This window comes from Carassius carassius, chromosome 18 (assembly GCF_963082965.1).
Source record: "Carassius carassius chromosome 18, fCarCar2.1, whole genome shotgun sequence".
NCBI classification, from domain to species: Eukaryota; Metazoa; Chordata; class Actinopteri; order Cypriniformes; family Cyprinidae; genus Carassius; species Carassius carassius.
In genome coordinates, this window is record NC_081772.1 from 22,717,789 (window position 1) to 22,730,108 (window position 12,320).

The 12,320-nt window shown below is 34.8% G+C and overlaps 1 protein-coding gene across 2 annotated transcripts; it reads right to left on the bottom strand.

The window, feature by feature from the left end:
- Positions 1 to 6,567: 6,567 nt before the first annotated feature.
- Positions 6,568 to 12,320, bottom strand: LOC132092680 (syntaxin-binding protein 6-like). Of its 2 annotated transcripts, none has more exons than XM_059499014.1 (7): positions 12,098 to 12,320; positions 11,235 to 11,402; positions 11,001 to 11,131; positions 10,679 to 10,928; positions 10,461 to 10,559; positions 8,674 to 8,838; positions 6,568 to 7,986 (listed from the first exon to the last, which is right to left on the bottom strand). In XM_059499014.1, the coding sequence occupies exons 2-6, from the start codon at positions 11,389 to 11,391 to the stop codon at positions 8,696 to 8,698; spliced, it is 780 nt and encodes a 259-aa protein (XP_059354997.1). In that variant the 5' UTR covers positions 11,392 to 11,402; positions 12,098 to 12,320; the 3' UTR covers positions 6,568 to 7,986; positions 8,674 to 8,695. The 2 variants fall into 2 exon arrangements, with proteins under 2 accessions (XP_059354997.1, XP_059354998.1); XM_059499015.1 differs by having other exon boundaries at positions 8,674 to 8,835; positions 12,098 to 12,319.

The window sequence follows — 12,320 nt, forward strand, 5'->3', positions numbered from 1 at the left end:
CTGTTAAATCATGGTCACGATTTAACATAGACAGTCAAAAGTCTGGCAAAACTGGTACAGTGATACATGACCACAATTGTACTGAAAACAGAAACATTTTTCCTTTGCGTGTTTGAAAGGTCAAAAGACAACGTTGTCAAAACAATATGTATTATGCATGCCAGGCCAGTAGTTGGCGATGTCACTTTGTGACAATGTCACAATGTGCCTGTGCACATAAGAATAACTATACACATGCATATGACGTCACAGGTTTCACAAATTCGTGAGATGATAATGGTACTGTTTTCAAAAACATGCATAAATGTTGCGTTTTCAGGCTCCCAAAATACTGTTGCTTGTAAATGAACTGACAAATTGCATAGAAAGTTTTCTGTCGTGTAAATGCCCCCTAAGAACAACAGTATTAAATCAAAGTGAGTGCCAAATATAAATAAGATAACATTGCATGTGACCGGCTTTTATGATCTTTATGATCTGTCCTCTCTGAGAGCATCATAGACTGATCTGATGTGTATGGACATGGGGAAAAGCCGCTGCAGCGATGGATTCATGCCCAGACCAACACAGGAGCCCAGGAACACCAGTGCATCTGTGGTGCCATCAGCCCTCAGATCAGATTTTACTACAGATCCTATCTCTGTGTTTTAGCTCAGTGGATGGCTGTGGGCACAACTAGGCTCCCATGAGTAAATGACAAACAGTCTGCATTGAACTCACTTGCCACGGACTCTTTTTTGTAATGACAGAATGATGTCTATTCTGAGCTGATACAGTCTGTCTAAAGTCTACATTACTGTACTGGGGCCAAAAAACACTAGGATTATTTTGGCAAATAAAACTGTTAAAAAGATTCTCAAGGTATGTTTGTGCTTCGGCTGAGCATTGCTTTAATGTTTGTAATGGCTTTGCATTAAAGGGGATGAATTTAAAGAGGGTTTTAGTGTGCCATACTTTAGCATGCCGTTCTTTCAGCAAAATACTTAAAATCTTCTATGAGTAATATACTTGTTATTACACTAACTAGATTCCGTTTGTAATATATTTAATTTATGAATGAGTCATTGAATCAACAACTCAACCGATTTATTTAATTTATGAATGAGTCATTGAATCAACCACTCAACCGATTTACTCAACTCAACCACTCAACCGATTTATTCTATTTAAAACTGCATATTTATACCGATTGTGATGCAGTTTTGCCGTGGCTCTGTCTGGAACAGTTTGCTCTGATGGAAAATAGATCAAAAACAGACCATATTAAATCTAAAAAAACATTACAACATCACATTTGTAATCTTGAAACATTCTTTCTTGCGTGGTTTATGCTTAACTATCTAATGATTTATGTATACAAAAACTGAAAAATTACAAAAGTTAATACTTAATAGTAAATAATATAAAAAAAGAACTATAATGATAATAAATCTGCCCCAATATGCTGAATTTTAGGAACATTTTTATTCATTTTAATAGCATTTTTGCCCCAAGCCCACAGTAATTTCTATAGTAGCTACTGCTGCTAAATTAATTCCAATTTAGCTACTATATTTATTAGTATCCTTAGAGCTTAAAATCCAAAAATATGCCTCTTTCGATTTGTTTGATATACAGATATATTTGAAGTATATTGGACTTGAAAATAAATCAACCGTCCTGTCACATTCCACTGAATCATCGAGGTTCAGCAATGCTTCTGATGAAAACAGCGCTGCTGACCTCGCGGGGAAGTGTCTACCTCTCAATATCTGCACAGCGTCCTGCCCATGAACCCATATGAGTGCGCACACACTCACCTCTCCCTTCATAAATCACCAGGCGAGGGATTAAGGATGCGATCTTCAAAGGAGCTTAGAACTGCCTGTTATTTACCTAAACTGTCCTCTGCCTGGCTCCTGTCCCGTACAGCCGTGTGTGCACTCCAGTGTTTCAACCCACATAGGAAACTGATTTCAAAACTGTGTCATGAAGCATCAATAAAAAGTTTTAATATGACTGGCAGGAAGAAAAGAGAATAATGATATAAATACATACACGTTAACATCAGAAGAGGTACACGACAGGCACACCAGGGTATTCCTCGATCTGAAGAAAGAGATGGAGATGGCAGCCCGGATAGCGTTCTCTCAGAGGCTGGCAGCTCTTGAATCCTGAAGGTTACCACAGGTTTGGCTGGGATGTGAGGTGGAGAGGACCATATGGCCCTACTGTGAGAGATACAGCAGAGTCACTGGCAAAAGGCCTGTGACAAAATCAACTGATAGAGCAAAACGCAACCTGCTCTGTCAGCTGTACTGCACTCTTTCAGAAGTCGTGGCCTAGTGGTTCGAGAGTTTGACTCCTAACCCTATGGGTTGTGGGTTCGAGTCTTGGGCCGGCAATACTACGACTGAGGTACCCTTGAGCAAGGCACCGAACCCCCAACTGCTCCCCGGGCGCCGCAGCATAAATGGCTGCCCACTGCTCTGGGTGTGTGTGTGTGTGTGTGTGTGTGTTCACTGCTGTGTGTGTGCACTTTGGATGGGTTAAATGCAGATCATGAATTCTGAGTATGGGTCACCATACTTGGCTAAATGTCACTTTTACTTTCTCACTTTCACTTTTTTCAATGACTTTAAAGGGTCCTAAATTCCACTTCTCTGTCCGATCATCATTGACATTAGGCTCAGTGTCACTCTTTTTCTTATCCGGAAAAATGTATTTATTCAAAACTAGTATTGCATTGAAATCGCAATGTAACAGAAGTAGATACAGATCTTTTCCTCTGTATTGTGAAATACATACTAGTGAGATCGAGAGAGAGAGAGAGAGAGAGAGAGAAAAGGAGGAGAGCACTTGGTTTCATTTATCAGATGTAGATTGGAGGGAAATCTGAATGTGGCTATGGGCTTGTAGTCGATTGTGAGAAAACAGAATAAGTGGAAGAAAGTTTGGAGAAGGACCCCCTTCTCACATTTCCGGGGGTTCACAGAGGTCATGTTTGATTAAATTTGTATAGTGGTGAATGGCAACTTATATATATATATAAGTTATATAAGTTTTATTGCCAAATTTTAATGCCAAGGTATTTTATATATATATATATATATATATATATATATATATATATATATATATATATATATATATATATATATATAAATTATAGTGTTATAAATGTGCAATATTTTTATTATTGAAAACAATGAAAATATTAAAAACTTTGCTAGATTTAAGATGATAATAACTGTGGAATATTCTAATCATAGTCAGTGAAAAGGGTCTAGTCTGTCACGAGAGAGAAGTTGAATTTTAATTAAATAATAATAATAATAATAATTAAAGATTTTGATTAAAATAAAGTTAAAAACAATATAAAACAATAAGAAAGAAAGAAAGAAAGAAAGAAAGAAAGAAAGAAAGAAAGAAAGAAAGAAAGAAAATACATGGGTATTTATTTTATTTATTTATTTTTTGTCTTTTTAATGTCTAAATATTAAATAAATACATTTCAATTAAAATATTACACAATTAGAATTTTATCAAAGTCAGTTCAGATTAAGTGTAATTTGTGTGATGCCCCAAAAACTTTAATAAACTTTAATTTAATTTAAAACTAATAATATTTATAAATTAAGAATGCATAATGTTTGTCGCTTTTTTTTTATTATTATTAATACCAGTGTACACATTGGAAATATGTTATTAGAGACATTTTCAGAGTTATTCGGTTTAAAATGTTCTTGAAAACTATATGAAAACCCCTGCTAATAATCCAGCTTCTGTTTTAGCACTTTTGACCCATCCTGTCCGTCTAAGATCACGGCTCCATCCTTTAACTCAACTCAATCAGATCACGTCTAATGTCTGCTGTGTTGGCGCCATCCGTTCATTAAGACTTTAAATCACTGTAAATCAGTTAAACAGCTTGAACAAGTATTTCTTCAACACAAATATATTTTCTTATTTCTTTATAATACATCTACTAAAGATTGTCTCCTGCAAGTTCCAACTTGTTATGAATCTATGAATAACTGGGGATTATTAAAATCAAGATGTATATATGTATATGTGCTCCGTCTGTCCTGAATGAGACGGTTGGACATCCCCTCAGAGAGGTTGAGAACTCATCCAGTCCTTTGGGCCGAGACCTGGCGTGCATCTGACACAGATAGAGAGAGAGAGAGAGAAACACTGTCCTGTCCCACTTCTTCCGTTAACTAACATCTGGCCTAAATCTCTCAGTATCTCTCTCTCCTACTCTCTGTTTTCTTATGAGCAACAAATTGAATTTGATAATTTTGCCCCCTCCCTTACACAGCATTTGTCCTGAACAGAGAGAACTCTGGGTAAGAATGATGATGTTTGTGTGCCGGGTGTATGATCTCTCTATTCACTAATCGCTTTTTCTAGGTCTTAATTTTCACCAGTGACAAACACAGTTTTCATTAGGAGGAGTAATTATGGGTACATGGGACGCTTCGTCACCTTGGAATTATAAGGTTCTATCTGCCATTTTTGTTATTTTTATTCACATATTCTTATTCTGTGCTTATTTACATTTACATCATGTCATTATTTACTCACCATTGTGTGAAAAGATTAATTAATAAATAAATAAAACAATTTGAGTTTCATTTCAATTGTGGGTTTATATCTCAAAATTCTGACTTTTATTGCAAATCTGAGTTTACAGGCCGGCACAGTTATTAAATTTTTTTTTCTAGTTATTTATTTATTTCTTTAATTATTTTATTTTTTTGTCTCTAAGTTTGCAGTTGTGAGGTGTATTCTTGCAATTCTGCGAAGGAAAGTCAGAATGAGATTCAAATTTGCAGTTGTGAGAAAAAAAGTGAGAATTTTGACAAGCTAATAGTAGTTTAATAGTTTGTTTACATCTTACAATTCTTATAACTCGAGTTATAAACTCACAAAAATATATTTTTTTCTTAGAATTGTGAGAAATAACATCAGAATTGCAAGAAAAAGTCTGAATTGTGAGATAAAAAGTAACAATTACCTTTTTATTTATTTTGTTTGTTTGTTTGTTTATTTATTTGAATTTATAGGCTGGAAATAGGCTTATACAAAACTACACTGGACCCCATTGATTTAAAGGGACAGTTCATCCAAAAAAATGACAATTCTGTCATAATTTACTCACCGTCATGTCGTTCCAAACCTGTATGAGTTGCTTTCTTATGTTGAACATAAAATAATATATTTTAAAGATTGCTGGTATTCAAACAGTTGATGGTTGCCATTGATTTCCCCAGTAGGAAAAAATACCATGGAAGTGGATGGCAACCATCAACTATTTGACATGAGGGTGAGTAAATGATGACAGAATTTTCATTTTTGGTTGAACTATCCCTTTAATATAAACAAGGGAGCAAATAAACAAATGAATAAATCAATCTTTTGTGTTCCACTTTCAGTGTCATTGCCTTACAGTTTTGAAGTAACTTGACAATCAGTCGGTTAAGAAGCTCATTATAACGCGCTCTGTGCACTACACGATTTCCTAGGTCTTTCTGATGTCAGTGGCTGATCAAAATCCCTTCAAGGTCATTCGGCGGTCATTTGAACACCCGGTACAACGTTAAAACTCAAGTGAGAAGATCCTGTGGGAGTCGATACCCGTCTCATCGTCAGAAAGTCACGAGCCGCACCTCTGGCTTTTACAGCTCTCGCGCTTGTGGACACATCCGGGTCAATATCACACCCCTGGCTCACATCGAGAATGCTAAATCATATCGATTGATGACCTTAATGCTTTTCTAAGGGGCAGATTATGGTATAATCAGATTATGAAATCAGAGAGAATTAATCCGCGCAGCGTCATGCACAGTCCTCCACAAATCATCAGTCCTGGAGTCAAGCGCTGAGTCTCAGCACAGAGGCTGCATGCAGATGCTGCACACCATCACGCGCTCCACGAGACAGCAAATAAACGGCATTATGGCAACACAAATGCTACAGTGCAGCTGCATCATTCAACAAGCAATTTGCACATCTGGTATTAGAAATATTATAAAGTCTAAAAGACTGAGACTGTAATCCGTTTTCTAACTATATATGCGTTTTGTAATATTAAATAAAAATAACATTTTAAAAGAATACAACAACAATTAATACACTAATATCTAAAATATTACACTAAAATATTTTATATATCTCAGATTATGCTGATATTGTAGTCAAATTATATATTACATGTAATATCAAATTTAAACGATTTTATTACAATAATAAATCTGTGTGAGTATAGGTATAGGTATATATTATATATTGGTATACACCTATAGGTATACTAGTATATAGGCTAAATTTATTAGGCTATACTGTAAATATATTATTTACATTTAAATATATGGGTTAAGTTTAATCTTATTATTTAATAATAAATAAATAAATAAAAACAAACTATTATTTATTTAAAACTACTAAGTATTTTAAATGAACTGCAGGTAGCCGCTTGTCTGCAGGATGTTGAACCGTTTGTGTGAGAGCGCCGTCTAGTGGACAGAAGGCGCACAGACAACCACCACATCTTAATCATGCAATGATCCACATTTCACTCTTAAGTGGATCCCGTTTCATTTATTGCGCAAATGAAGAGTGTTTACACATTTAACAACATGTTTTAAATGTAAAAGAGCACAGACAAAGACAAAGACGGATAGAATTTTCTGCTACACATATATTATGAAATATAAAATGGATATAAAAAACAATATAACACATAAGAGACAACAAAATGACAGCATGAGGACGACAGCAGAAACCAGAAAGCATCACACACCAACACCAAACAGGGTGTCCGACTCCATGCGGAAAACACCCTCTGGCCTCTTCTGACATGCAGCTCCTGCTCCCGCTGGTCACGATCACAACACACACACACACACACACACACTGTTATTACAACACAGAGAAGACAAAGATGGCCTTGACAGAACAACAAACATGTGTTATTCACACACCGACCACATTCACATGGATAAACACTGCGTTCACAATGAAATGAAACAGCTTGTAGCATCTTTATAGAACTTAATCTAAACAGCAGATAAAAGCAGCCTTCATGAACATCAAGCTCTTCTTGAGTATATAATCTCTGTTATCTCAATTGAATTTACTTACCACTGTTAAATTAAAGATCATCATGTGGACAATCATAATCTGAAACCCCATTAAATATATAAAATATTAAATAAATAAAAAAATCAGTGTACTTGTAGTGTACATGTAAAAAAATGCAGTGTAACACTTTAGAATAGGTAACACTTGTTAACTGTTAACTACAACATTTCTCTCAATAAATTCTTAATTTGCTGCTTACTAATAGTTAGTAAGGTAGTTGTTAGGTTTAGGTATTACGATTAGGTATTTAGAATAAGGTCAAGTAGAATAAGGCATTAATATGTTCTTAATTAGCACTAATACATGGCTAATAATCTAGTAATATGCATGCTAATAAGCAACTAATAGGTTTTACCTATTCTAAAGTGTTACCCATTAGTCAGCAGCTATACTCAATTCATTTCCATGTGATATTGAATACATGAGCATTACTTTAAAGGAGACAATTTGTTCTAGGTTTGTCAAAAAATGAAAAAAAAGGGTTGAAAATATGCCACCGCAAGACAAGCAGAATTTCAGTAGGATTAGACAGAAGAGGAGCAGCCACCCGCTGGCTATATTACACTGTGCTTACTGTAGAGAGGGCAAGTCAGACAGAACAGCAGCACACACCACATTACAACTGCTTGAAATGCTCAGTGGCTTGCAAACATGAAGAAAAAACTAAACAAAAAACAAATATGAGGTCAATCTGCAGGTGAAGAGAAAGCTGAACAAAATGCCTCATACTCAAAAACAGAATCTGAATTAGATGAGAAGTTACACTTCAAAATATCCAGCGACAGGATGATTAAAAGCTACTTTTTAATGTTTATTTGCAGGCCATCAGGAGCACCTCTAAGTCTGCTTCAGAGCCAGCTGTGGGAATAAAGAAAAATGTGATGCTTTATTTTATTTAAATATTATTCATTGAAATTGTTACTAGTTATTTAGAATGTTTTTTTGTTTGTTTTTTCATCAATGTATGGTTTGTTAGAATAAGACAATATTTAACTGAGATGCCACTATTTGAAATTCCGAATTCTTTGAGGATGCAAAAAAAAAAAAATCTAAATATTGAGTAAATTGCCTTTAAAATTGTCCAAATTATTTCTTAGCAATGCATATTACTAAATATAATACTCTTTGATATATTTAGAGCAAGAAATATACAAAATATCTTCATGGAACATGATCTTTACTTAATATCCTAATGATTTTTGGTAAACAGAAAAATCTATCATTTTGAGCCATACAATGATTTTTTTGGCTATTGCTACAAATATACCCCAGTGACTTAAGACTGGTTTTGTGGTCCAAGGTCACATATTTATTATATTATATTATATTATATTATATTATATTATATTATATTATATTATATTATATTATATTATATTATATTATATTATATTATATTATATTATATTATATTATATTATATTATATTATATTATATTATATTATATTATAATACTGGTTGTTTCTGACTTTGTGTAGTTTCATGAAGCCTTAAACGGTTAATTTTGAGCAAATCAGAGTAGATGTGTGCTCTGATCAGCTCACCTTCTGAGCGTGGCCCCGTGCATCAAGTGGCAGGTTTTATGGTCAGACGCTCCCCGCGTTCACTCAGAACCTGACTGGCCCTCCGCATCACGTTCCCCATCTTCCTCACGGCCAGAGGAGACGGGCTGCTCCTGCTCCTGCTCCTGGACGCTTTAACAGCTGCTGCTGGGGAATAATTCAGAAACAAATGCAAGCACCAGAGGAGAGTCTATATTTCTGACCTTTTGATTTAATTTTGTGAAATGCGCTCACGTCATTTAATGAACATGAAAGGAGACAACAGAAAATGATAGAGAGCAGCAGCTTTTGTTTATGGATTGCCATTATATACACTTGTAACTAGTCGAATTAATTGTGAAGAAACAGACATGACAGTCTATGACTAGGGCTGAGGTGTGTGGGCTGGTGGCTCCAGGGCAGCTTGGCACCTCTCCCATTCATTACACACCATTCATCCATGATCCCACTGGTGCCACTACACTCATCTCCGCTCCTCTCCCTCCTCCTCAACGCCTGTCTTTGTGTCCCTGCGCATGCCTTCATCAGAACAAAGTGGCCTCTGAACTAATCGGACCCTCTTTGCAATGGGACCATTCTCTGCCGCTGCCGAGAGATCTATCAGAGCACTACAAACAACCACCCGCCGACGGGGCCCACAAAGCACCCTCTCTTCCTGCCTGGACCCTGACTGATCTGACCCACACAGCTACACAGACAGGACAGGATGGAAATGAACGCAATTGCCTAAAAGATGCATATCTAATACACTGTCTAGGGGTCGATGAAATAATGTTTATTTGTTTTCTAATAATTGTAAAAAAAAAAAAAAAAGTATTTAAACTGCAATTCATATATTTTAAATACATGTCTTCAATGTTCAACAACGTTGGGTTTTTTATTTCTGAATTAATTCATTTTTTATATTTTTTAAGAGAATAAATAGATAAATAATTATTAGATAATTATTATTATGATTATTACTATTATTATAATTATTATTAAAGTAATTGTTGAAAATAAATAATAATGATGATTTTTTTTATATAATTGGGAGTGTAAAAAGTAAATATTATTTTTTATTACTGTTATAAAAAATATTAATAACTCTTATTTTTTGAATATAAAAGGAGAAATTATAATTATTATAAAAAATAATTATCGTTGAATATAAATAATAATAATAATAATATATTTGTATATTTTTTGGAGTATAAAAAGTAAATATTATTATTATTATTATTATTACTATTATTATTATTATCAAAATATTGTATTTCAACAAGTATTGTGTAAAATAAATAATAATAATAATAACATTATTATTATTATTATTATTATTATTATTATTATTATTATTATTATTATAAACATGTATTATTTAAATTCTTGTTGAAAATAAATATTTAATAAATAATAATAATAATAATAATAAAGATCAAGAATGTTTGTCTACCAAGTTATATTATGTATACATAAAAATCACGATAATTGTGCATTATGTTTAACATAATGTACAATTTATGTTAAAAATTAAAATATATATAATTAAAAATTGTATATGTTTTTTGTTTTATTAAAACAATAATAAAATATTCATTAAAATGTGTACACATTTTATACATGATTTCAAGATATTAAATAAAATATTTAGTTTTTTTACTTGATGGTCACACCATCATTCAGTTTGAACGTTGGTATAAATGCTATAAATGATATATGGTATAAATTCACAATGAATTTGGAAAACACACACACACACACTCACACATACACACAATCCTACTCACCTTCACGCTGAGGCCGACCCTGGTTTGCAGTCAAACTGTTTTTCATTCTGTTAAAAAAAATCTTGCATCGATAGATGACCATATTAACAGAACAGGCATCTAAAATATGGACAAAAAAAGAGAAAAGAAAACATGGCTTTGTTTTGGTACAGTTCTTAGGCTCTCCATACACATTCATTCTACAGAGAGGCCAATACAGTCGTTCTCAGCCCACTCACCTCCCATTAGCTTTTGCTGACAGTTGACAAAGCTAGTTTGGCTTGGAGCACCAGGGCTCTTCTTGTTCTCCGGAGCTCCTGGTGTCTTCTGGTCTCCGGGGGACGCTGGGTTGGCTTGGGCGAGCTTGGCCTCCCAGTAGTTTTGACAAGCATGATAGAGAACCTGCACAAAAATGCATTTCTCTGCAGCTGAGCTGGCCACCCATTGATCAGTGGTGCGATCGAACACTAAGTCGAACTCAGGAGTGTCCTAAAAATATTCATTCAGTCAGAATAACGGAATATACTGGGAAATAAAAGCTGCGTTTAGGAGGATGATCACCTTATCGGGGTTGATGCCATTGACCTGGCGAAGCTGCTCCATGGACCACTGAGACCTCTTAGCAAACTGCCTCGTTCCCCGATATCTCTTAACTTTAGTGATGAGGACTTGAGTTGGTCTGCTGTTAGTAACTACATGGAAACATTGATGTCTCCATCAAACGTCAAGAACATCTGATTGCTCACCAAACGATTTAAAAACTAGATATTTTAAGATTTCGAAGAGGCGCATTACCTGACAGGCAGAGGTAGGTTAAGTAGTTCCGCTTGCGACCTGCTCTGAGGAAGGACAGTCCTTTGTTCTTCATCCTCCTCATCACCTCAATGGCTACCAGTAACTTTTCATCTCTTGGGACAAAGATCTCACGGCTGATGGCTGACTGGATGTTCATCTTCACAATGCCTTGTAAATATGTCCACAAAACAAAAAACTATTTCTGTGCCCAACAAGACATGCTGAAGCCAATGAACATTATAAAACATAATCTTGGTCAAATCAAATGGTTTCATGTTTAGATGTCTGTCGTTTCATTAATTGTTTTGTGACAACTTACACGTTTCGCGTGGTATCATTATATATATATATATATATATATATATATATATATAGGTATTTATTTGTATACATTATTATATAATTAAGCAGCACAACCGTTTCAAATATTGATAATAATAAGAAATGTTTTATTGAGTTGTGCAGGATCACGTGACACTGAAGACGATAATGAAAATTAAGCTTCGCCGTCACAGGAATACATAACATGTTAAGATAAAGTAAAACTGAATAGTAGCCAAGTTTAAGTTATGTGTCTATACAGAAATTTTGAAATATTCACTCGAGTAATAACGTGTGACAACTAGCAGTACTGTGACCAACAGTGTAGCCTAAATAAATATGGTCGAAAAAATGTAATCGCCATTTCTTAAAACAATGAACGGCTGAATGTTAAATGTTTTTATTTAAAAATAAATAAATAAATAAAAAAGGTCATTTAATTAACAGCTCACCTGTTGCTCTGAAATGTTTCCAAATACAGAACAACTTTATGAATTCCTAAACCCCCACAAATCTCTAAAAGAACAGATGAATCCGCACACCTTCTGCTTCTCTCCCTGTAGCTGTCTTCCTCGAGCCCTGGATGGAGAGCAGTCCGGTCTCAGGTCATCTTTACCCCGCATCTAATAACGAGAGACTGCTGCGGGGCGTGTGGAGAGTCCCGGAGAAAACCCGCGGGCTGCGTGCTGTATCCTACTGAGCTGCCTACCGAGAGAGCACTTTGTAGGGATCACAGACGCGTCTGTGTCAGTTGAGCTCTGTTTT